Source organism: Corythoichthys intestinalis, chromosome 7, assembly GCF_030265065.1.
Source record: "Corythoichthys intestinalis isolate RoL2023-P3 chromosome 7, ASM3026506v1, whole genome shotgun sequence".
In the NCBI taxonomy this organism is placed as follows: Eukaryota; Metazoa; Chordata; class Actinopteri; order Syngnathiformes; family Syngnathidae; genus Corythoichthys; species Corythoichthys intestinalis.
This window is the reverse complement of record NC_080401.1, coordinates 27332587-27360292: the sequence shown is the minus strand read 5'-3', so window position 1 is coordinate 27360292 and position 27706 is coordinate 27332587. Positions and strand designations below refer to the sequence as shown.

At 37.4% G+C, this 27706-nt stretch overlaps 1 protein-coding gene across 2 annotated transcripts; it reads left to right on the top strand.

Moving 5' to 3' along the window:
* On the top strand, positions 1-27706 carry lepr (leptin receptor). 2 transcript variants are annotated; one of them, XM_057842082.1, is made up of 17 exons: positions 2-178; positions 3878-3930; positions 4476-4528; positions 5074-5301; positions 10795-10924; positions 11626-11813; positions 12014-12159; positions 13121-13262; positions 17180-17340; positions 17422-17515; positions 17991-18093; positions 18649-18860; positions 20393-20535; positions 21013-21172; positions 21321-21444; positions 21897-21972; positions 25789-27706. In XM_057842082.1, coding segments are annotated over exons 2-17 (2793 nt in total). In that variant the 5' UTR covers positions 2-178; positions 3878-3928; the 3' UTR covers positions 26620-27706. The 2 variants fall into 2 exon arrangements, with proteins under 2 accessions (XP_057698066.1, XP_057698065.1); XM_057842083.1 differs by lacking the exon at positions 3878-3930 and having other exon boundaries at positions 1-178.

Genomic DNA, 27706 nt, shown 5'->3' with positions numbered 1-27706 from the left:
ATTCCACTATACTTCAGCTTGGCAGCCTTGGTTCCTTCTGTGTAGTCGAGAAGAAGGCGAGAATGATGAGGTTGTGAAGAAGAACTGGCAACCTCAACTCCCAAGTTTTCCTACTTTTGTTGAGGATTTAAAATTTATCGTGGCCTCGCTGAAAAAGAACCAGGAGATTCAAAGCGATGTAAGAACAAATTTTTGTGATATTGTTTTATTTTATATTTTGTTTTAATGCTGCGCTGTTGGTATCACACAGCCTAAATTATTTGCTTTACGGATTAAATTCGGGTAGTTTTTCCTATTTGCATTTGCTACCTATTTTAGTGAGTCGACTATGGTCAGGGAGCATGCAAGAGAGATTCTATCGTCTAAAAATGTTTGGCTACTTTTGTACTACATATGAGCACTTTCAAGATTTTTTCAAGTTCATGGTTTGTTGTTCCCACGCCACCCACGGAGATAATTAGTAATTATTGATATATTTACTTATTTAATTGAGCATTTAAGTAAATATAACGGGGGAAGGGGGTGGGGCTGTTATTTTTTGTGAAACTGGTAACCTGTTACCACCAAGCAGTAGTTTACCACTGTTTACCACAGATTACCATGGGCGTGAGTTAGACCAGTATGGGTAGTTGCCAATGGGTCCTCAGGAACTATGAGCTTCCTTTACGTGTGGAAAATACACTAGGCACAAATAGCTCACTCTTTTTTAATGTAATAATGTAGTTTCCGAAGATAATTCAATTCAAATATGTTTGAAATATAACAGAAAATTCACTGAAAAAGTTTCAAATTCATTTCTTCATGCTGTATGACTGCATCTGTACCACAGTTCTGGAAAGTAGTGACACAGAGACTCTCCTGTTTTGAACTGCAGAGTTCCACTCTCCTAAAGTTTGTCTGCTTGTTGAGGCAAAGTAATGGACCTCCCAAACAAACATCCCCAACTTCTGCTTGTAATTTTAATGATTGTTTAAAATAAATAACAATAAATAAATAAATAAATTGTTAGTAAGGAAAACCAAGCTATAAACACCAACCAATATCAAATTCTTGTTAGGAAGTACATACTGTAATACCATGAAAAAAGTCTGCAAAACATAATCACCAATTGGCTCTAACTTTGTGTGTAACCAATGTGCACTGTTTGCTCACTCACCCTGCCCTGGCATACTCAAGTCTTTCCTGTCTTCCCGCTTCCTAACCTTTCAATTAGCTGGTGTATTCACTACTTCATATTGCTACTTATAGTAATGTAGGTTATACAGTATAAGCAATCATATGTCTGTATCCCCATTCTCCTTGTTGATGCTTTCTGTCTGTTCTCTTGTGGTTTTGAATGAACACCACAATATAAACAACCACAAATTGAGTATTTCAAACTCCCCCTGGCAGAGTAACACTGTTCCAGCATTAAAATGCATTTAGAGCTTGAATTCTGTTTGTCCAAGCAACTGAACAGGACTGATTAAAAAGAAGTAAATTTTAAAAAGAATTCACATAGGGTTTTGCAGTTGACTTGCCAGCAGGTAAAAAGGATTCAGTTCCAACCCAGTGACTAGTTAATGTGATTGTAACTAAATACAGTATGTCCATTCATAGGCGGATCTACTATTCAGGCGAAGTAGGCTATTGCCTTAGGCCCCCAACCAGTAGGGGGCCCCCAACCAGCTGCCCTTGCCCCAACGAGCAAGGGCTTGGGCCACCGAGCCAGCAGCACCCCCAACTATTCGTCATGTATAACAATGTGAGCATACCAAACAAACAAATAACAAAAAAAAAAGGAAAGCCATTTGAATGCTGCATTTATATTATCCTCCCCCCCCCCGCCTCCTCCACACACGCACTACAATGGACAACGACGGACTGAGTATAAGTCGTTTAGCTTCATTTAGCGCCATTTAGCTTCGCTTAGCTCCGTTTAGCATCGCTTGGCTCCGCTTAGCTGTTTGTTAGCTTCACGTAGCTCTCCCGCGTTTTTCACGCCACTAAGCTCGCTATTTTTACAGCTCACCTGCTACTTTGCACGTTGGTTATCATTTATTTGGAACACATGAGCGAACGTGCTCTCAATGACAGCCAAAGTGCAGTGAGGGAGAAGTTGAGAACAGGCCACTAATGCCTCCTTTAACTTTCTTCTTCTTCACACCGAACATAAAATACACGTCGGCACACCATGTGGTGAAACAATGCAGTACAGTTCCAATCAGTCATACAATAACACTCAACAGCTGGTTAACAGCATTTGCTAACGAAAAAAAATTAAATCTATTAGTGACACAACAAGCAATGATGAAGAATGTTTTTTACGGAGTGTAAAGCTTTCGGTTAATGGTTTAGCGAATGTACCTCCGGTGAACATTTCAAAATAAAAGCACGTCATGATCGTCATTTAAATAACGATTTCTGGAGTTAATCCCACATACTTCAGAATTAATATTATTTTTAGCTTATTAGCTTTCAAATGACACTCTTTATGACAAATATGATTGGCAATGAATAATTATAATTATTATACTAATATTATATGTAGTAGTATTACTATAATAATAATGCTAGAATTTTTTTTAAAGAATTGTTTTGAATCATGTTGGAAAGGCAAAGTCATTGTTCTGAATCTGTTTACTTTACATTCTTTTGCACTAGTAAATGCTATCAGCATTTAACCTCATTGTTTGTGATCAATTATTGTTATTTACATGATTTTTTGTACTTTTGTAAGAATTTAAGTGTTCCAAAATGGTTTTGTGAATTAATAAGCGTCAACAAAAATTCATTGCTAAATTAGTAAAAAAAAATTAGTAAAAAAAAAAAAAAAAAAATTATTAATCGTAAAACTAGTCGGCTGACTAATCAGGAGAAAATTTGTCGTTTAGGACAGCCCTACTGTACCGGAACATATTTTCTCCACACCTTTCTCACCTTTTTAACCCCTGACCCATTGATTAATGGGTGACCAATCCAGCATGGGGTTCACATTCAACCCAAAATCAGCTGTGATAGGTCAGCGCCTACTACTCTAAAACAAAGAGGTGGTATAGAAAATTGACAGATGACTGCCTGATGTATGGCATAAAAGCAAAAAAAAATTTTTTTAAACTGTTGTAGTACAACAGTAGTGCTTATTGTAGCCTTCTAGTATACAGTATTATGCAGATATCTGTACTTAGTAATCCACACATTAAAATGTTGACATTGAGCATCCCAAATATGAATCAGAATGTTGCTTTTTAGCTTTGAGTCTCAGACACACTCGAGTCGTTTCACTTTTTGAAAAACTGGCAAAGATTGGCACTGTTTGACATGTCACACGACTCATCTCACACCACTTTTCATGTTTGTTTGGAACATCTGGACTCAAGTACTGCTAAATCCTTCTTAGGGACAATAGTGTTTATAATTGATGTGAGTGGTTTTATGGTGATTGATTATACCGTCTGCAACTTATTGTTTCAAAAGCCCCATCTGTGTGTGTAACACTCAACCAGATATTCTCATCTACAAATTCACTAATGTTTACACATGTTTATCACAGTTAGCGTATAATGCATATGGGAATGAGTTTCATTTTGGGTTCACTTAATTACTGTAATGTTTTCACTAGCTGGCAGAAAGTTGCATACCTAGTTATTACTTGCCCTTGTGCCATTTCACATGGGTCAAAGCAAGGAAATACTTTGTTTATGAATAAACATTCAATTTCTTAACGAGAAAAAAACCCCCAACTAATTCTATTTGGTCATTCTTATCTAATTGTCATTCCTCAAAATAACTCCTTTTTATAGTGATGGAATGTGAGGGGACAGAAGTGGGTAATTTTATTCATGTATTTATTGACAGAGATTAAATAATAACAAATTCCATTTTGTTTTTCAACCAGTAAAAGTGAGGAAAAATCCACCAAAGCCATGCCCACGCTGTGAATACAACAATGTAAGTGGCAATTTTTGTGTGTGAAAATGAACTCACTGGGTGTGAAAGCATGACTGTGTGGATTGAATGCAGAAGGCGACTTCAAAACAGTGACTGACATCATCGTACTTCATATTACAAAGGGGGAAGGGTGGTATTCTGACATTGTAGTCAGTCCTACCTGATATAGCAATAGTCTATGAACGCGAGTGTAAACCAAGTCACTCTTCAGGGATTGATAATGGTAAAGAACAAAAAAGGCTGGAATTATTTACATAATTGCTCTATTGTTACTTTAGTCTGGTTAATTACCTTTAGTGTTCTTCATAAGGAGAAAGCTAAAATTGTAATATTGTATCTTTAATGTATGTTTTGATTCATAATGATCACATCATGACAGGCTGCTTAGTAATGATCCCTTTCTGATGAGCTAAAGTGGGCAGTCTTGTGTTTTCTGTGCGTCATTTAATTAATGCCAAATGCCTGCTCAGTCAAGTGTTCATTTCCATCTACTACAACAGAGAGTCTTACCCTTCCAAACATTTCCTATCTTTGTCTCTCCACAGGGATCTATCTGCAATGTTGTCCATCCTCATCTATGTTTTCCTACTATCTGCTGGTGAGTTTTAAGTGTCCATGGTGTATTCCTTGAATGTGAACTGGTTGTCTTTTTTTCCATGTATAACTTGAAACTGTTATCAAATCTGTTGCAATTTAATTATATTTTTGGTAGATAGATAGATAGATTGATTTATTAACAGACTCATGATACAACACAAGGTCACCTAGTTGACATAATAGTGATAAAATTCAGATATCAGTAATATTGTGTGAACATTTTCACTTCTTATTGACAATACAAGTCATCAGTAGATTGAGCAAGGTGTGCATGTGGTAGATATTGCGTGAAGTCCTACAATAATTAATCTCTACTAAGGGCAAACAAGAGAGAACACAGTTACGTGAGCTGCATGAATAGTCACTTTCACCAAAACAAGACAGTGCTGCCTTATTTCACATTTCTCGTCGTTGCTACTGGATAAATTCACTGTAATAACAATTAACGCACTTCATAATTACACAACCAGAAACTCAGACTGTCCAAGAACTGTGGAAATTTATACATATAGGAGCCATTGTTAACTTAAGTCTCCTTGTTACTAGGAACTCTGTGCCTAAAGATAGAAGAAGGCGCAGGACTCTTTTCAGGTGGTTTCAACTTGCCATGGAAGGACCAATTGTGCTATGACTTACCTTCACCACAGGAGGAGGAGGGTGGTGGCCCACCGCAACCTGAGAAAAAACATTCCGAATCAAAACTCTCACAACACCCTCACTGCTACTTCAGGAGTATTTCAACAGGATCAAGCCTTGATAAATGGGCCTCAGGCGGTAAATAAATTCTGACTTTTATTTATTTATTTATTTTTTTAACATAAGTGCCATGTGGCACATATTTCTACATTATTTTGCAATATTTTCTTGTACAGTGGTACCTCTACGTATGAAGGTAATTAATTCCATGACCTTGTTTGTAAGTCGAAATGGTCGTATGTTGAGCAGGATTTTCCCATAAGAATACATTATAATCCCATTAATTCGTTCCAAAGCCTAAAAACCTCCACTAAATCCGTAATAAATGCTGCTGATACTAACTATGGCAAACAGCAATTACACAGAGCAAAACAAATAAATTATGAATAAAAATTGGAATAATTATATAGTAATGATAACAATACCTGTAATAATGTAACGAATGGGGTTGTAATTTGTCGGATGTGTTTTGCTTGGTCTACCTAAACGCACCGCGTGGCTAACTTGACAGAGTGAGGGTGGGAGGACTTTATACTTTCACTTTGATCAGCTGTGGCGTGGACAATAGGCATATTGTGTTGCACAAGTTCTGAAATAAATGATTAAAAACCTGGTGAACCTGGCGATTTTTAGGAGATGTTACCACATTAATAATTGTCACCTTAATGTGCGTATGACAACAAAAAGCATCTTTGTTTCATATTTCACGCGGTGTTTTATGCTCCTGAATGAAATGGACCACTTGGATGTGTGTGGAAGTGATCGTTTTCTGTATTTAATTGTTGAATCCTGCGCCATGAAAATGAGTAACTTCCGGCTCCAGTCTCAGGTTTAGGACGGCTGCGAATGGGACGTCACCCGCCTCAGCAGCTCACAATACAGCATTGCTTTATAGCATGCAGATGGACTGCGGATTCAGCTGATTTTGCGGATTAATTCATTTATTTTTCGCATCACGCCAGCCAAACGGCTGCAGACTTTTGTGGCTACACCAGGGAGAGGCATGTGAGCCTTTTTGGTTTTCAGAAAGTTTTAGTTCACCCCAATATCGGCCAAGACAAGTGTGCGACAACTGTGGGACCATTGGACTCACGAGGAAGTGACTAAACATCATGTTTTGTATTGTGTCAAATACTGGGATCATGGCACACGTTTTAATACAGAGGTGGCTTGCATTTTGTGGCTCACAATGCTCTTTGTCCACCGAGAATGCCACTCGGCCGACGACCGGCGGCTTGTCGAATTGTCTCAAAATTTGATTCTGATTCACATAATAATGCTATTTAAGACTTTTTTTTAAATCCTGTCATACGCACTTTAACTTATAAAGACTGGCGAGTGAAGGTCGGAGGAGGACCGTCGAGATTCTAGACGTTCTACGGCCGTATTGTCAAGTCAGTTCACAGACGTGCCCACCATGCTCATATTTTTGTATCATTTCCCCCTTAATTTCAGTGGTAAGCCTCACCTTTTTCCTTTTCTTCACCACTTGCACTAACATTCCTGGTACCATGTTGATTTCTCACACAAGAAAATCCGCTTTGCGCCAGTTTTTCAGGAAAACAAAGTAATTGCGGCGCTTTCATAAATCGTCGCATTTCGAGCATGTCACCGGATGTAGAAACAAATGGCGAGTTAAATTTTGCTTCAGATGTTGAAAAGATTGTGTGTCGAAGCGATCGTTTGTCGAGGTACCACTGTATATTATACATTTTTCTCAAGCTGTCAATAAATAGATTTCATGACAATTGCTGACTGTTTGGCAGTTAACAGGATTATTCATTTTGACAAATGTTTACATCTCTACAAATCTTTGTTCTTGAAGTCTAAATAATATCTCAATAAATTCCAATGATGCAGATACTGTTTTGTTCACATGCAAAGCATTTTTGAAGGACCGTATTTCAGTTCACACCGCGAACTTTGGCTTTCTGTGCTGGTACACATTATCCTATTCATGCTTGACCCAAAACAGGATTAGTCATCTAGAAGAGGGATGGCTTCATTTATTTGAAAATGTTGTTACACATATTGTTTTTGTGTTATGACAATTAGATTATATCATCAATGTTTCATCCATCTCAGAGAGTCACGATGTTAGGCATCGCTATATACTGTAGCAGTGAAGCACCATTCAACATATTGCATATCAGCCCAGTTTGTGAGTCCACATGACAGGTTTCTTGGGAGAATTCCTGCATTTTGATAAAATCTGCCCATTTTCTACTGCAGGTTACTGATTGCTATGTTGTGTGTATTCTGTTTTTAGTAATTGTCGGACGAAGGCTAATGAAAAAACAATTGTTATGTGTATGACGTTCTTTTGGAAAAATAAGAAAATATTTGTTTTTATTTTTTTGACTACCATGCATAATGCTGAAATCTCAACATAACTAAATTTATGAAGTGGCTCTCCATTGTGAACAATTTAGAGCTTCAGTGAGGACAGCCTGTCCATGGAATGGTTGGACTGTGATATCAGTTATTCAGTCTTTGACTTTGGGCGTTAAAATTAAAGGCTTACTTGACCCACAGCAGTCTTGGCACATGCTGCTTTTGTGTGTTTCTATTTTGAGATGTAATGATTCGTTGTTGTTTAATGATTCAGTTGAGGCCAAACAGTACTCACTGCGTTAAGGAACATAGAAATCGCTGTTTGGAAGAAAACAGCTCTTGATACATCATGCCAAAGGGCTGATGATACAACTGCAGCTCATCATAGCAAACAGCAGACTTGGTAATTTTCATATCCTAGTCACTGGCAAAGATCACTTCCAGAGGCTCATTACATTTTATTGACTTTTAATCTGGCATTCTTTGCAGTCTCTGGTTGAGGTGGTTGACTAATCACACTTCTATGTCGTGATGCAATGCATGAATGTGGATGCATTTTAGTCTACAGAACTATGAGAGTGAAAACTACTCAACATTGCTTTTATTTTGGGGAAATGGTCAGTGAATACTGTCATTGTTATTTACACATTGATTGATACTGTTATTCGTTATTATCAGCATGGTGGTAAAAGTGGCCACAAAATTGCAGGATGAAGGAGATATGGCTTGTTTTCTGTGAAACAATCTCTTAATCACCTTTCTTATTTTAGTATATCAAAGCTTGTGTGTTTAACATCCAATCACCACACAGTGTTGAAATATTATTAAATGGCGAGCATTCAGATGTTGAGTAAGTATAACACCATTTACCATTTACTCAGGACTTATGCCATATGTCCTAGTATCTGAAAATACAGTGGTGGCCAAAAGTATTAGCACCCCTGCAGTTCTGTCAGATAATGCTCAATTTCTCCAAGAAAATAATTGCAATTACAAATGCTTTGTTAGTAATATCTTCATTTACCGTACTGGCCCGAATATAAGACTGTGGGGTTTTTTTGCATTGAAATATGACTGAAAAAGTGGGAGTCATCTTCTATTCGGGGTCTAGACATTATACCCATTCACGACGCTAGACGGCGCCAGATATCAATTAAGCGAATGCTGAATTTGAGGAGTAATGTTCTGTCATGACAGATCTCAGCTACTCTGAAGTTTAACCAGTTTGCATTATTTTATTGCAATGTTTTTCCTTATTCAGATTTGTTTCAAGTCTACAGTTACAGTTAGACCTCACTTTGATGGTTAATGGATTTATTGCAATTTTGTTGTTTCATCAGAATAGATTGGTTTATTTGCATTTCAAAAACCAGAAGCCATTCATTTACGAATGTGATTGCACTTTAGTTTACGTATTTAAATGTTCAGATATTAAGATCTGAATGAGGCAAAATAACATGTTTTTTTTGCTCTTAAATATATTGTTATAATCATTTGTTTCAAATGTACTGTAATTGTTTTCTGTATAACAAATAATTTGGTGTTCAAAAAGTGTTTTTTCAAACTTGAGTCTTGAAAAAGAGGGGGTCGTCGTATAATCAGGGCCGTCATATATTCGGGCCAATACGGTATTTTGCTTGCAATGAAAAAACACAAAAGAAAATGTAAAAAAAATCATTATCATTTTGCACAAAACTCCAAAAATGGGCCAGACAAAAGTATTGGCACCCTCAGCCTAATACTTGGTAGCACAACCTTTAGACAAAATAACTACGACAACCGCTTCCGGTATCCATCAATGAGTTTCTTACAATGCTCTGCTGGAATTTTAGACCATTCTTCTTTGGCCAACTGCTCCAGGTCTCTTGAGATTTGAAGGATGCCTTCTCCAAACCTCCATTTTCAGATCTCTCCACATGTGTTCTATGGGATTCAGGTCTGGACTCATCGCTGGCCACTTTAGAAGTCGCCAGTGCTTTCTCTCAAACCATTTTGTAGTGCTTTTTGAAGCGTGTTTTGGGTCATTGTCCTGCTGGAAGATCCATGACCTCTGAAGGAGACCCAGCTTTCTCACACTGGGCCCTACATTATGCTGCAAAATTTGTTGGTAGTCTTCAGACTTCATAATGCCATGTACACGGTCAAGCAGTCCAGTGCCAGAGGTAGCAAAGCAACCCCAAAACATCAGGGAACCTCCGCCATGTTTGACAGTGGGGACCATGTTCTTTTCTTTGAAGGCCTTGTTATTTCCCTGTAAACTCTATGTTGATGCCTTTTTCCAAAAAGCTCTACGTTTGTCTTATCTGACCAGAGAACTTCCAAAACGTTTTTGGCTTTCTCAGGTAAGTTTTGGCAAACCCAAGCCCGGGTTTTTTTTATGTCTCTGAGTCAGAAGTGGGGTCTTCCTGGGTATCCTATCATCGAGTCCCTTTTCATTCAGACGCCGACGGATAGTACGGGTTGACACTGATGTACCCTCGGACTGTTAGTCGAGGTCCTGGGCTTTACACTTATTGGTGACACTGCGCACAGTTGACACAGGAACATTCAGGTCTTTGGAGATGGACTTGTAGCCTTGAGATTGCCCATGTTTCCTCACAATTTTGCTTCTCAAGTCCTCAGACAGTTCTATGGTCTTCTTTCTTTTCTCCATGCTCAATGTGGTACACATAAGGACACAGGACAGGTTGAGTCAACTTTAATCCATTTTAACTGGCTGCAAGTGTGATTTAGTTATTGCCACCACCTGTGTTACGTGCCACAGGTAAGTAACAGGTGCTGTTCATTACACAAATTAGAGAAGCATCACATGATTTTTCAAAGGTGGCAAATACGTTTGTGTGGCCCAGTTTTTGTCTAAAATGATCATGATTTCATTGTTTTTTCCATTCTCCTTTGTGTTTTTCGTTTGCAAGCAAAATAAATAAAGATATTACTACCAAAGCATTTGCAATTGCAATCATTTTCTGGGAGAAATTGAGCACTATCTGAGAGAATTGCAGGAGTGCCAATACTTTTGGCCAGCACTGTAGGTAATGGACAACCGGTCAAAATGTTCATTTCATGTAACATCATCGCTAAATTAGTTGAGAATTTGTGAATTTCCAAGTGAATTAAATTCTGTAAGGCTTCAAACGGTCCTCTTTCACAGAACCCTATAAAATAGGAAGCAGCATGTTATTGGTACTACCATGCAAGTTTCAATTTTATTTGAATATTATGTCAATGTTTTCACAGGTACCTGTTTAAACATGCTGTGCAGGATTGATGAAAATTGGGAAACTTTGATTTGTGAGTTGGGGGTTCCCAGACTTCCTTCAGGCGCTTTGAACTCTGTTCTCGTTGCAGTTGGTCTAGAGCGCTTAATGTGAGTATGAAAGTTGCATTAATGTTTTTTCTGTGGTAGTTTCCTCAGCTTGTACAGTAAATATCCCTAAATTTTCAGTTTCTGATTCAAGCATGCATGTGACATTTGATCAGCAGATGGGAAGTCACTTGAGAACACTCAGCTCTGGGCTTTTTCTGTTGGTGGCCAAAATAGGCAAAAAAGTTGTTTGATAGTGCTAATGGGTATCGTTAGGGTTTAACGATTTTACCACTCTTAATCAAACAAATCTGGTAATTTAACGTTATTGTCATGGGCTCTTTTTTTCTTTTTCTTATTGTTTACAAAACACTTGGAGAAATATCTGTATCAACAAATATAAACATTGGTTTTCAGAAAAAATACTACTTTGGATGAATCGCAATATAATAATTCGCAAAGTTGCGGCGCAAATGATTGACATTTGCATTTTTTAACATAAACCACTCAAAAATGTGGCATGTTGGTCATTCTTTCTCTACAATAATTATCAATCACGCAGCAGCATTGCAGTTTGGCCAGCGGTCAACTGGTAAATGCGAGAGATTTGCACATTCATTCAAAACTCTTATGGTCAGATTTACGTTGGGATAAGAATAGACAAGATGCCATCCTTCCCTCCTAATCTTACTTTCATTCATATTCACACTGAAAAAAAAATGAAATATAAGAAAATGTTAATCATCTTTTGTCTTTCTTTTCAGGAGCCCCAAAAATAATACAGCAATCACCTCCATGAATATGGAATCAAATGAACCTGTTTTCTGTGAGACACAGGATTCCTGTAAGTGGTCAATTCCAATTGGCTCTGAAAGTTTAGTTACTGTTGTAACTGTCAACATATCCGGCTGTGAAGCTGGACAAGTTCTACTGAACACACCATCTCGGCCTGGTGAGAAATAAGTTTGTTTTTTTCCCCCCTACATTTTAAAATGTGTTTTCTATTCTAATTTCTATCCAAAACAAGGATTGGTGAAGTATAGAATTTGATTTAGAAATGTAAAAAGTGTGTGGCAGTGTATGACATTATAATTGTAGTTGCCCAACTGATACAATTTGTGCTTGATTTTACATCATGTTTTTGTTTTACAGTGAAACCCAGAATTCCTGTCAACCTGTCACATTTCCAGACCATCAAGCCAGAACTAATTTTACAGTGGGACGAACCAAAAGACCACGGTTCTGGCCCTTTAAGATATGAGGTCCGGTACAGAATTCACACTCACCCTTCTTGGCAGGTGAATACAAATCCATTGTGTTTTTTGTACAATTGTTTCTATGTATTTTGTGCCACTTAAAATGGGAAGAAACCTACTCGACGAGACTTACATAAACAAAAACTGGTACTATGAGGTACTATTTTTACCCAAACATTCAGTATTCTAAGTGAGGCTTGAACCAGTGACGTCAAATCAATGTTGGTCCTTTATTCTTTGCCAAAACCCTTTCACGTCTCATGATACATACCGAAAGCAAAAAGTGGCAAAAAATAAACACACCTCCTGAAATAGCTACTCTATTCTGCTATCTTCTCTTTACTGCAGAGCGTCGGTATTCTGGGATCAAAATGTACCATTTAGCCGAAAACTTTTACTTCTGACAGATGTGTTAATGTGCAATAGTTTTCAAAGTTACTCTCTACTACGTGCGCTATTTTGGAGAAGAATTTTAAGGAATCCAAAAACAATGGCTAAAAAATAGAGGTGGGGAAAGCTGTGCCGTGAAAAAAGCAACCAGACAGGGTTTCTGCCTGATTTAATTATTGTAATTATAATTAAATAAAAGTTTGTTTGTTTTTTAACTGGCAGCTGACGAAGTGACCAACAACACTTAACATGTTATTCATGCAACAGGTCACAAAGTCATCTACCTTTAGTGTTTACCTTTATGAACAGTTGCAGCTGAGTTTCAACATGCAAACACCTGTACAAATTTAATTTATTCAGGAGTGAAGTTCAAAATTGAGTTTGTACAATTTTGTTGTGGACAGATGAACTCATATTGTTAGCCTTATTCATTAAAAATGATTATGTTGAGTTGCATTTTCAGCTTTTATTTTGAAACTTCTCAAATGTTTTCCCCTAATACGTAGTTCGACATACATTCTGTTACTGTATGAGAATGTTTGGATTTTGCGAGGCGCTAACACTAAAGTCCATTTCAGGATATATGTTTTCTCACCTTCCCTGCTGTCTGCAGGTGGTTTCCACAGGGCTTGAGCGCAGGCTGGTTCTTGATCTGAAGCCTGAAGTCAACTACACCATGCAGGTTCACTGCTCGGGCCTGCATGAGCGTCCATTATGGAGCAACTGGAGTGAACCGTATCACATATACCTTTACAGTAAGGGACAAATCTTTTGTTGCTAATTCCACAGAAAAAACAAACACACACTTGCTTATTTATTATTATATGAAAGATTTTAAGTCACTGAGGGTGTCATGGGGCAACCTTTACACTCTAAATTGGAAGGCGCAGACAATGTAATGTTCTGTCATTACAGTAAGAATTGTCATTTTAACATATAATGTTAGAAAAAATGATTATTAAATATTGTAAGCTGTTCTGATTAGTTTAGTCAGATTTAGATCTGACATGTTTGATCTGCTACCTTGGGCTTACCTTGGCTTGCTAACATCTGCATCAACCCAATTGCTTCACGTCTCTCAATAAGAGGATTAAATTTCTCAGTGCGTTGCATTAATCTAACGACCTCAATTATTTGCCCCGTAAACATGTGAGCACTAGAACATTAAAAAGCTCATTAGTATTAGCCTTTAATAAGACTTTTCCTGGCCAACGTCAACAGGCTGTTAAGGTCAGCTTTTTTGCAATTATTATTATTACCATTATGCAATTATGGTAGTCCATCAGCGTTGATGACAAAGTCTCATTATTTTTGGGTGTTGTCTTTGGCGGGCTGAGAAAATACTAGTCAGACCGAAATGCATGACTTATAACACTTCGGACATAGACTGCATGAGCAAATCTTTGGGTCGTGTGCGTGAGCAGTGTTGCTGCAGATGCTTTTCTTATAGGTAATCTGGCCATTGTGTCTCAAAATCCTCCTTCGTAGCAGAGAACACATCACATCTTGCCGTCTTGAGAAAGTTGTTGTTATCATGTTGTTATGATAGCTAATGTAAACAGATGGTAAAGGTTGTCGGGAGACTAGCTGGCGGGCCATGATATAACAAATGCTAGGCAAGCGATTTTCTCCACTAAATACAATTAACTCGCTGATTTCTTGATGGCTATACAAGTGGATTGGTTTATTACAAACTGTATTAATGTGGCTATGATTCTTGCTGGATTTTGAGAAAATCTTTAAAATTATCTTATATTTGGAGTAAAATTACTCCATCTCTGACATTTATGACGTTTGAAAATTGGTCAGAAAATGGAGAAATTTATACCTATTTCACAGAACACACTCCTTTGACTGTGATGTTATGTTTATCAAGTGGCTCTGAAGTTTAATGGCTAAATGCATTATTTATACATTAAAAGAGAATAATGGCTTAATGTAGCCACAAGCCGCTCGGAGTATTTTCACGCTGTCACTGTCACTAATCTGAAGAAACTATTAATAGCATTAGGCTAACTTTAATAGCTGCATGCTATTAGGTTATCTACTGGTGCTACATTTTAAGGGTGAGGTTTATTGAAATATTTCTCTCAGAAGAGAAAGACGAGATGAGGTACAGGTATCACTAACTGTTTAATGACTTATGGCTCAACCTCACTGATAATGGTGAGTGTTTTTGAACCCTTTATTTTGTATTTTTTGCATAACACATGATGTTCATATATCTGTATATTTCTGTAATTTAAATGAATTAAAATAGATTGCATTAATTAAATAAAATACACTTAGATCTTACAGGAAACACTGTACACGCACATGCTCGCTCACACACTGAATCTGTCTGACCTTAACAATTTTTATAAGTTGAGAACCCTGATCTTAGACCTGCTCCAAATCACACAATTTGAACTCATTTCAAAAGCATGTCCATCTTATTTCAATTTGCTACAGTTGTATGAATTTGAAACCAAATTTTAACAAAAAGATACACCCTTGTTATTGCCCATTTTAAAGAATGAAAGTGATGCATCACTGTTCTTCGAACGCTCCATGTAAATTAAGGGTGTGCCAAAAAAAATCGATTATTAGATGCATCGCGAATTCGACACGTGACGATTCGATTACAATTCATGAATGTTCAAAAACGATGAATTTCCTCAATAACTTTATGACAGCCGCTAGTAGTGGAACGAAATTAAAGACACGTCTGCCGTCCGGACACCTTTAACGGACGCACGCACAACGTTATGATGGATGCAGCTGGTTACTGAGCGAGAGATTTACTCCTTTTTAAAATACTCGAAAATAAATTTGTGTATTAGACAGGCAGGGATCCGGTGGTCGCGTTTTGGGTCCTCTTCTGTGTGCAAGTTATTTTTTAGAGCGAGAGGGAAAGAGAGATAGTTCGTTGCACCTTGTCTTTAAATTGTCCAGCAGTAGGTTCAGGTCGTGTTCATTGGAAAAAGTCCCTAGTGTTTTGCTAAGTCCCGTGTCCGTCTATCAGAAGTGAGTACACGAACCCTCTTGTACTGTTTAGCTTTTATTGTTGTATTTTTTTGAGATGTTACTAGTTGGGGCCGAGCGCTATGCTAATTAGCGACTTCCCTAACATGTGTTTCCATGTCAAGTTGTGCGTTGTTTGGTGGTGTACAAAAGTTATTCCAGATGCAGAATGTTTATAACCAGGATTAAGTACAGCGATAACACTAAAAGCATGCAAAATAGTACAGAAATCAGTGAACACAAATTATATTGGTTAAAAGAAGTCTATTTCTAAACACAATTTCTTTCCAGAAAATGTGGAAGTCATTCCACCAGTGTATATTTTATTGTATTGTTGAGAGAAATAAGCACTGCCTTTGAAACAGCTCATGTTTTTACTAGGGCTGTCAAAATTATCGCGTTAACGGGCGGTAATTATTTTTTAAATTAATCACGTTAAAATATTTGATGCATTTAACGCACATGCCCCGCTCAAGCAGATTAAAATGACAGCACAGTGTAATGTCTACTTGTTACTTGTGTTTTTGGGTGTTTTGTCGCCCTCTGCTGGCGCTTGGGTCCGACTAATTTTATGGTTTAAGCACCATGAGTGAGCATTGTGTAATTATTGACATCAACAATGGCGAGCTACTAGTTTATTTTTTGATTTGAAAATTTTACAAATTTTATTAAAACGAAAACATTAAGAGGGGTTTAATATAAAGTTTCTATAACTTGTACTAACATTTATCTTTTAAGAACTACTAGTTTTTCTACCCATGGATCTCTTTAAGAGAATGTTAATAATATTAATGCCATCTTGTTGATTTATTGTTATATTAAACAAATACAGTACTTATGTACCGAATGTTGAATGTATATATCCGTCTTGTGTCTTATCTTTCCAATCCAACAATAATTTACAGTAAAATATGGCATATTTTATAGATGGTTTGAATTGCGATTAATTACGACTAATTAATTTTTAAGCTGTAATTAACACGATTAAAAATTTTAATCGTTTGACCGCCCTAGTTTTTACACCTTCTTGTGAAAAAGAGCATCTCAAGATCAGCTGTGTGTTGTATTGGCATGTTGAGAAATAAGTACTGCCTTTAAAATGGTTAATGTTTTTGCACAGTCTTGTTTAAAGGCAGCTTTTTGCTGTATGGGCATGTTTCCATCATTCCTGTTGAATCATCACGATATTTTAAATAAATAATGCACATAAATTTGTATGGCTACTATTTATTAGTATCTATTGATAATAGTGATAATCGTGATCATCCTGAATACCGTGATCATCGTTCAATAATCAAATCGTAGCACCCTGAATCGTAATCGAATCGATTGGTGGGGTGCCTAAGATGGCACACCTCGAATATAAATATTCAAGAGATACTTATTTAGTAAACGAACAACTATTGATATTCTGTTATGTACTGTCTGACAGCAGAAAATGTGTGTGTGTGTGTGTGGGGGATGCCGGGGGGGTAGCAACTAAAATCACAGATATTGTTGCTCGTGTGTGTGTAGTGGCTCAATGACTGTTTTTCAATTCAATTTAAACATTTTTATGTTATGGTAATATAAATGTCTGAAATCTGTTCAATGTAAGATTGTTTCACTTATTTTTTTTATTTTTCTTAGTAATGCCATATTTGCATCTAATCTGCATGTTTCTGGTCAGAGGTGACATACATTCCTCAACATGTTGTGGCTCATCCTGGGGAGAACGTCAGCGTTTATTGTGTGTTCAATGACCTCAGCATCAGTGCCAACTCTGCCAAGTGGGTACTAAACCACGACCAGTTTCTCCCTTCCAGCCAGTATTACGCAGTTAACCAACGGGTGAGAGTGTGAGCTTGCCTTCATTGCATGAATGTGGTTTATTTCAAAACTATTGTCCTCACTAAATGTCATCCAAACCAGGTCAGCCATATTACATTACAGCCATCAGACTTGGAGATGTACCACGTGCTGCAATGTGCAAAGGAGCTATCTCATAGCAACATCTATCTGGAAGGTGCGCATATATTAAATATATTAATGAAACAAAAATATGTAATTATGTTATTAAATAAAGGTGGCTGAATGATTAGCACCAGTTCAGGTTTGATTTTTGATGTTCACCCTGTATTTGCGTTGGTATTTTCCAACTACTTCTGTTTCAAAGGCTTGCATATTAGATTCATTGAAGGCTGATGGTGTTAATATAAATGTTCATGCGTGCCCTGCTACTTGTGGGTGTCCAGGGTGTGTACACTTCTTGCCTAAAGTCAGCTGGGATAGCTACCCCAATAAGAATTAACTGAGAGAATAACTATTCCCCCTGCTTTCTTCACTGAGGTTTTAAAAATGTTTGTTCCTTTTTCCTGCCGTTGACAATGGCAGGAAAGAGAGTGGAGACGTGATAATTTGAGCCTGAGTATCACAATGAAGTGCGAAATGTTTTTTTCATTTTCCAAAGTGTAAGTGGGTGCCTGACTGTATTTTTGCAGGAGCCTCCATCGACATCAAATGTCAAACTAATGGGGATGTGGATGCTATGAATTGTAGTTGGAAAGCCCCGTTATGGAGAATAAAGCAAACATTGAAGTTCACGTAGGTCATGATTTTTATTTAATACCTATTGACTTTGAAGTGTCCTCACATGTTCTCGTGTTAATGAATACTCAAATCAGGCCTTGTTATTATGAGCAACTTCACTGAACACAGTGTACTGAAAGAGACAATTCTTTTTTTTTGGGGCACACCCTAAAAATACATGTGTCCAATCCTGCAAAGCACGAGGACGCCATGAAGTTGCTCAATAACATTTTTATTTTCTCTTCAAAGCTGCATGGTATTCTTCACACAAATCAGTGAATAGCTAAGCTTAATAGTTAGCATTCCTGTTTAGACATGTTGGGCCACACTTCAAATGGATTTCTTCATGCCGATTCTACAAATTGTTGTTGTAAAATAGTGAAAGTACTTTAAATTTTCATTTTTTCCGCCATTTCTCTCATAGAATAAATCCGTGTGTATTTCTGAAGAATTTCAATATTTCTTTTCATAGAGTAGTTCTATTAAAACTGAGTATTTCTAATTCTCGTACTTCTATTTTTAGTTTTATTTTAGGTGATTTTTGACCCAATTTTCTTTCTTTCACCACAGATGGGCTCACTTACCCTGTGATCAAATGGAGAGAGAGAGTATGGGTGAGGAAGTTGGAGAGATGTGTTCTGAATATCCCCAGAGTGGATCCAAGATAGAAACCTGTAAAATCTACCCTTTACGGATGAGTTGCCACAAACTATGGCTAGAGATTCTGTACCATCAAAGCCCTATCAGATCCAAACCAATTTACATATCACCTCAATATCATGGTAAGCCACCTAAAGAAAAATGTCTTGAAAATACATATTTATAAGAAACTATCAAGGACTCAGACACTGCCACTGCTGGAAACATGAGAAAGCCACAGGAATCCAATGAGGGGGAGTGTTGGTTAATTGGGGGTTCAAAAATACAATACAATAACAATGAATTACAATACAGTAACGTACTTACAACTTTTTTGAGGGAACCAAAATAAATACACCTGTCTGTTGGTATAACTTGAGCCTTGAACTTTTATATTTAACACTAGAAATTTAGCAGGGCCTTGGTGGAAGTGTAGCCGATCAGAACTTGCCTACTGTAGGCACGTGCTGCATGACTCGCCGCTTGTCAGCGTTGCGTCCTGCAGTGCTGGGTTACGGGTCGTCGCTAGCTACGCTTTTTGCAAAACCCCCCAAAAACACATAAACATGTGACTTGGGCTGCAGCTATCGATTATTCAAGTAATCGATTAATCTATCAATTAGTTTGTTGAAATTATCGAGTAATCTGACTAGGAACAACTAATGTGTTACAAAATAAATTTTAGGAGATGCAAAACAAAGGCTTGCTAAGATTGAACTTTCAAAAGAGCATTAAATGCAAATACAAAATAAAATTCCTGAGTGTTTTTTTCAAACTGTAGAATTGCACTTTCATTTCGCAAGTGTAATAAATGCATTCAAAAATAAATACCAGAGCTTAGCCTCAAACGTTATAAGAAAAAATTAATAAATGAGGATCGAAGTACAACAAAAGAACAATTGGCTAACTCGCATAGCAAAAGTCAGCTAGCTTAAATGCTATAAAATTTTAACTTCTATTTTTTTTTACAATGCTCTTAACAAATCAGTCAAACACATATTCCCACAAAAACTCCTAAATATACTATTGAACTAAATTACGAATGCAAAAACAATTATATTAGCTCAAACAAAAAGGTTTGTCTTAACAGGGAGCAGTTGAATACAGCCATGTTAGAAGAGTTATGTCATATTCACTGTTGCCACTAGAGGGCAGTGTATCCTCCCTAATCAATAAAACTAAATGCAAACACTTTCAAAACAACCGAACTAATCCTTGAAGCAGCGAAATTTGATTCAAAGCTTTTTTCTAATCGAATTATTCAAATTAATCGATTAATCGTTGCAGCACGAAATGCAATGTATAATGTAATTATGAGATCGTGGGCTGTAATTTGTTGACAGTTTGATGGTGAACTCAATAAGGACGATGTAATTGTCACTGACAGCGCTTTGTTTTGTATTGTGGTAGGGGTGGGCCAGAAAGCAAAGTTATGGGTGACGTTACCTGGAACCCTGTTTAGGTCGGCCCCCCAAAAAATCAAGCTGTCTGAGGAGAATAAAAAAAAATCTTGCTCTAACTCAGCAATTCAGCACCAAATTGCTCTCAGTCTGCACGTTTTCAGCACTTCAAACATATTTCATGTCCAAAGTATTTAGAAACAAATCCTTAAAATGACTGCACAATCCTTTCAGATGACCTAACATTGTCTTTTGCCCTGTTTTCTGACTTGCAGTAAAGCCCCACGCACCAACTGAAGTAAAGGCAGAGAATCTGAAAAGTGGCTTCCTGAATATAACGTGGAAGCCACCACATTTGTATGTGGACGAGCTCCAGTGTCGATTCCGACTCAACTCTGCAGCTCCGCCAGAGTGGAAGGTGAGCTATTGTTGCCTATTTTAAAATAGAAAATGAGAACACCATTCTATGTAAAATAATTTAAAGGCCTGCATAGTGAGTAAAAACACATGTGAAATGGGGAAAAAAAAGTCTTGTGACTTATTGTTTATCCTTTTGAAGGATCTCAGGGATCAGTCCTTTATATTAAATGTTTATTATGCAAAGATTATAATTTCATTTTGTTGGGAATATGAACACATTGTTATTCTTATGGTTATTGTGTTGGTAACAATAATGTTACCATTATGCTAGCAGTCAACTTGTATTTCAGATCTCTTTTTTTTGTAGTAGCAGAGACATTTACTCTTATATGAGCTTATCAAATGAATCCGGTCTTCTCTCTGGAAATTATTTTCAATTTAATAGCACTCTTCCCCATTCAAATAAAGCATGGTGACAACTCGCCTGCAGTACTTTACTAATACTGTTGGTTTAACATTACCTTACTCCATGCAGCTCTATGGTCCAGTGACGAAATCGTCGGCAGTGGTTCCACTTCCGGATCCAGACATATGCAAGATTTATACAGTTCAAGTAACGTGCAAGCCCAAAAACCTTACTGGCTACTGGAGTGACTGGAGCGACTTTGTCTACTCTAAACCCCCGAACAGTAGCGGTAATAAATTAACAATACCTCCTTTGCAAGATTTCTCACTTATTATAAGTACTTAAACATTATGGATTCATACAAGAACCACCTTGACATCTGAATGTTTCTCCTTCATCTCCTAAACATGGTCCTGATTTTTGGATAATTGTTGAAGATGGTCAGCTCACAAACTGTCCAAATGTTTCAACCAGAGGAGACCCTTCAGCCTACACAACTTTTCTGATCATCGCCCTCCTCTCCCTCGCCCTTTTTGTCTCCCTGGTCCTCTCCCAAAACCAGTAAGTTTAGCTTAGTAGATTCATTCATTCATTCATTTTCCATGCCGTTTTTTCCTCACAAGGGTCGCGAAGCCTTGCTGGAGCCTATCCCAGTTATGATTGCCAATTTATTTAATTTAATTTAAATATACGGCCAGCCGCAACATTTTAAGAACTTACACAATACTGTAGAGTAACCAATACAAAAGTTGTGTCAAAAATGGTGCCTTTACAATTTTCAATTTTAATTGTATGGATTTAACCATATGTTAAGTTTCTTATTGTGGTTGAAGTCATGTAAAACTGTACTGCATCTTACCCTTTCTTACATGCACATGGTTGATGGCGCCAGAAGCTTTTTAAGGGTTAGTTTACAGATATTTTTCAGTTGATGTAAGAATGTGAGTGCTATACTAGTGCACTAGATACCGTATATATGAGACATGTCTTAACCAACTGCACTTTGTTGTCAGGGTCAAACGGTTTGTTTGGAAGGATGTGCCCAACCCAAAGAAATGCTCCTGGGCAAAAGGGCTCAACTTTAAGAAGGTAAAACAATACCTGCAAACCCCCTACCTTCCATTTTCTCTTGGTCCCACTGTCCCACAGCTGAACTGCGAAAAAAAATTGTGTACAGCCCTGGTTTAGCTAATCATGTGGTCTAACAGCTAATAATTTTCAAAATTAGAAAATGTATACAGTGGACTCTGCATTGAAAAAATTGAGAGCACGTTGGAATAATAATTTTCTGGGTCAAACTACAGACATCCAAAATATTAACATTTCGAATTAGATTCTTTAATTTTATCACCCGTCGTACATACTGTATATGTAAAGAAAGATTACCTACTGTACAGTTAAAAGAAAAAAAGATTATTCATCTACCGTAATTTTTACAAACTAATCGGTTGCATGTCTAATGGTGTAAATATCCCTTAACAGAATATGGACAGCTGCATCTTATGTTCTAGTGCAGGGGTGTGTGCAGGATTTCATTCCAACATAACAAGACGACACCTTTTCACCAATCTAGTGTTTTACAAGTGTAATCAGTTTGCAGTCATGTGCTGCTTGTTTTAGCAGAAACTTCATTGCCTAAACTGTCTGTGCTTGTTCGGTAGGAACAAAAACCAGGACCCATAGCGGCCTTTGTGGACCGGTTTGGACACCCATGGCCTAGTGCAGGGGTAGCCAACTCCGCACCTCGAGGGCCCCTATCCAGCTTGTTTTCCATGTCTCTGTCCTTTAAAACACCTGAATCAAATGATCAGCTCATCAGTAAACTCTGCAGGAGCCTGATAACGATCCTGATTATTTGAGTCAGGTGTGTTGGAGGAGGGAGACATGGAAAACAAGCTGGATAGGGGCCCTCGAGGACCGACCTTGGCTACCCCTGGCCTAGAGAGACTCAAATATGAGCTAATACAGTTTTCATGTAAAATTTGGGGTAATGTGTGGGGGTAAAGCGGGACTTTGAAGTTTGAAGTGGAAGCTTTTGTGATATAGGAAAGTTATGAAAGAAAAAAAAAATTGCTCGTTTTAACACCTGCGCTTTTTGATAAGGGGCCAAACAACAAAATTACTGGACCCATATCTTGGTGTTTTTTGGGTTCCTGAAGGGATCCTTATTGTCGACACTGGTGTATATTTAGATTAAATAAGGTAAAAAACCATAATATAGGGTCTTTATGGCTGCAGCAAGTAATCGATTAAATTGATTGAAATAATTTCTAAAAATAATTAATTACTAAATTGCCAACAAATTTGATGATCGAATTTTGCCGGCGGCTATGAGCTGTCCTGTTTGGGTCTTTGTTTGTGTGTAATGTTAGTCTGCGCTCGCACCAATGATTAGAGCAAGAGAGAGAGAGTTCACTGCTACACTCAGGTTGGGTTGCTGAATCTATAATATTACCAAGTGTCGAGAGTTAGATTGTCTTTTGTGTTGTTCGATCCACCGTCAGATGTGAGTAAATGAAGCCAATTGCATTGTGTTTGACATTATTAATTAGCACGGAGCACTAAGCTAGTTCGCGATTATTCTAATCAGTGTCTTAAGTGTCTCTTTGTATTATGTTTTTGAGAAGCATATTAGCACTTGAATTATTGTTAGATAGTAAAGTTGTCTCATTTCTTTGTATAAAGAAACCACACACATAAACCTATTCATATAAGAGATGAGAGTCTCCTTTCAACACAAACTCAAACTGTTAAACAAAGAATACTGATTCATTACAGTCTGCCTCCTCCTTATTCGGAGGCTTAGTCATTGACGCAATTTATATCGGCGCTTTTCCCACAAGTTAAAAAATGTCAATAAGCAGCACTTTTTTTATTTTTATTTGAATGAACAGGACTTTTGTCTGATTTGTGTACTGAGAAATAATTTTAATGTTTTTTACTCAGAACCTTTGTTAAAAACTTTTACAAGTTTTATGTACTTAGTACAGTTGTAGACTACAGTTAAGTCAGGAACCTGTAATAAAATATTATCTTTGAAGGAAATAGTCATCCATTTTGTCTTCATTGTTACTTAAAACAACTTCAAGTTGAATCGTGAAAGTAATTTAAAAAAGTGACATTTATCTAATTAATTGTCCAATTAATCAATTATAAAAATAATCATTAGTTGCAGCCCTACTTTAAATAATTAATTACAGTACGTTAAATGCTCAATAAGCAAAAGTATCCATCTCATCTTGTAAAATGACTTTATAGTATCTTCTAAGACATACATTATTCCTCAAGAAAATGTAGAGTGGACTTAAATAGGCATTTAAAATTTGAGGTTCTCTTCTATATATTTTTTTGAGCAGCAAGTCCAAAAAACTCTACCGCCATCATCATGTGTACCCAGAAAATTACGTAATTTGACCGAGTCGGTTTGAAAATTGCAGTATTTACAACAAATAAACCCATCCTTGTTCATTCATCGATGCCAGGAACATTTTGTACCAAATAGAACAATGTAATGTCCTGACAGAAAGTACAATTAACGGGTTTATTGAAATATTGCCATTTTACAACAAAATATTTTTTATCAACTAAATGCCAAAGTCCAGATATACAGATTTTTTTTTCACTTGTGAGCTTGGTGATGTGCCAAAAAATTTATTCAATATGGAATACCATATGCTCTAGAGTAGCCGTTTTTTTCCCTAGAGTTTGGCTAGGTCTACGAATTAATAATCAGGGACCGCTGCTACAGTATTTTTTTTTCACACTGACAGCTTTGAGAAGGGCACTCTAGACGTGTCCTTTAATTCCAGAGTTAATTGTTCAGAATTGATACTGAAGATGAAGCCTTTGATGGATTTAGTAATAATTTAACTAATTTTAATTGTAGCCAATTTATCTGAGTAACTGTTAATATATATTAAGAAACATACAGTGATCCCTCGTTTTTCGCGGTTCATAGGGACCAGAACCTGCCACGATAAGTGAAAAAACCTAGAAGTAGCGCACCCCACCCTTTTTTAAAATTTAATTCTTTCTCTCTCTCTCTCTCTCTCTCTCTCTCTCTCTCTCTCTCTCTGTATGTATGTATGTATGTATGTATGTATGTATGTATGTATGTATGTATGTATGTATGTATGTGTATATTTTTTTGTGTGTATTCAATGTATTTATTCAGATTTAGCATGGGCAAGACATGTTTTTTCACTTTTTTTCCCCCCAAAATGTAATAAATAATAATATGAAAATAACATGTATATGTTTTAATGAATGTTTTTTAAGTACTTCAAATGTAATAATTATTACAAGTTTTAAACATGTTACTGTCCCACCGAATTACTTTAAACAAAGATAAAGTAATAGAAAAATGCTTGGCTTTATTAAATGCTTCAGTGAGTGAGGCCACTCAAATCCGCTCAAGCTGCTCATTTACACACAATGAGTTGCAACAGGGTTAGGGTTAACAAGTTAAAAGATGATTGGCGCATGCGGCACTTTGAAGTTCGTGTCTCTAGCAAGATCAAACCCAAACATCTTTCAAACATAGTTAACTTTAATAAGCAACTCCAGTGCACTGCCTAACGATCAAAGAGCAGGGAAAGGGAGAGAGTCATCCGCGATGGACTGATTGCGCGAAGTTTGAAGCGCGAAGTAGCGAGGGTTCACTGTATTTGCTTGCTGGTCCCCATTTTATTGTTAATACTATATTGTGTAATGTTTGTTCTTGGTCTGTGATCAAATAATCCCCTCCACCCAAAATGCAATTTATATTCCTGTTTGACTTGATATGTTTTTTTTCCCTCTTCTTTGGGCAGTTTTATGCCTGTTGCAATTTATAGTCTGAGAAATACAGTATATGTCTCGGCTAGGAAAACAGTAGTTTAATCAACATTTCTATATTCTTTTCAGGCTGACACCTTGTTCCAGCCCTCAGATGTAATGCCAGCCTGGCCACTGCTGCTTCCCTCAGAGAACATTTCCAAAGTGGTCATTATGGAAAAGGGTAATCTCTCAGTTCTCAGCAAGGCCTTGGTCCAAAGCCCACTCATGTCCCCGACTCAGGACATAGTTTCCCTTCGTTCATTTCTTGATGGGAACCAAAACATGTCAGTGGGCAGTGAGGCCCTCTTGGTTGGCATTCCCCATTCAGTCCTAGCTTTGGATAGTTCAACCACTTCCAGCGCACAGCTCGATGAGCTGCAGCTTGTCGATCCCTCACCAAGTATCACGGAAAATTCAGCCCAGTCTTCCGTTACGTATGCCTCAGTGCTGATCACTAATCCAAAGCAGGAGCAAGAGACCATTCGTCCTCATGATCGAGACGGCAGCGGCAGTAGCTCCACCGACGAGGGCAATTTCTCTGCCAACAACTCAGACATTTCCGGATCCTTCCCTGGTGGCCTGTGGGAGCTTGAGAGCTGCAATGGTGCAGAGATAGAAGACCCGCGTGGATCCTGCTCCTACAACTCTGTGGAAGAACTTTTTGAAACGTCAGATCAAGAAGATGCGACAGAAGAGAAGGGCTTCTTTCTGGGAATGGACTATGAAGTTAAGGATGAGGTGGGAGAGGAAGAGCAGAAAGAAGTGCTGTTGAAAACTATTATTATGAACAGCGATGACTGCTCAGTGGAGTCGAACCTTACGCCCACTGAGCTGCTTTCTACATCTACTTGCGACTTCTCGCCACTCTACATGCCCCAGTTCAGAACTGCTCCCTACACCAGGCAAATGCCTGATTGAGAAAAACAAACTCCTGTGGTTTGCACAGTGTTCCACATTACAGTCTTTGTGTTGTGAACTGCATCATCATCATCACTAAAGACTTACAAATGGAAATCAGTTCCAGCAGATTTAAAATGACATTGAATGTCAAACTGCGTCAAAAAGCTTTAATGGCGTGTGACTCCACAGTGACCTTCATCAGTGCTGCTATATCTTTGTTCAGTGCAAGGCAAAGACCCTCTGTAAAGGTTACTTTTAAGCCCACATAGAAGATGGTGTTTCGAAAGCCAACCTCACCAGTGGACTGAGGTCAGTTTCACCTGGGAACGGTGGAGGGAGTGCCCCCACAGCATAGGCCTTCCTCTTACAGTGTCTCTTATATCTAAAGGTAGTCTCATCCTCCCTAATACACTTTGTTGCCAAGCAGAGAAGGTTTGTGTGTTGTATGCACACTGCTTTTATATATTTAATATATATATACTAATAGATTAAAAAAAACTACTGTATGCTCGCAAAAAGATTGAGGCCAGACCCTTGGTCTCTCCGTATGTCTTGTGAAGTTTCTGTTAAAACATTCAGACAACTTTTGTTTTGACCAGATTATTATATTTTAATACTTGCCAAAGCACTGTTAAATTACAGTAGACATGAAGACATGCTCATTGTTATGACTGCGCTCATACTCATAGATCCAAATTTTAGCCTGGCCCATCTGTATCTCTACAGAGATGTTACAACGGTTACTGATGAGGGTATGTAAACTCAGGTAATGTTCTGAATACAACATGAATGAGGGTCAAACAAAGAGAAAAGAATGCTGTCAATTCATAGATTCTGTGGACACAACTCACGTCAGACAGATGTCATTGTACGCTGTCGTTTCTTGTAAATAAAACTTGCAAACAATAGACGACGATTGAAAAATGAGCTGTGTTGTAACATGCCTTTTATTATTATAATCAGATTGTTACAGTGTTCTGATAAAGTGTCAAATGTGTTTAAATCAGAAAAATTGAATCGGTGAAAATACTGAAATATGAATAACTTGTTGCACATTGATATATTTTGTCTATTTTTCGTTGTTCGTGAAAATAAATTATTTGTT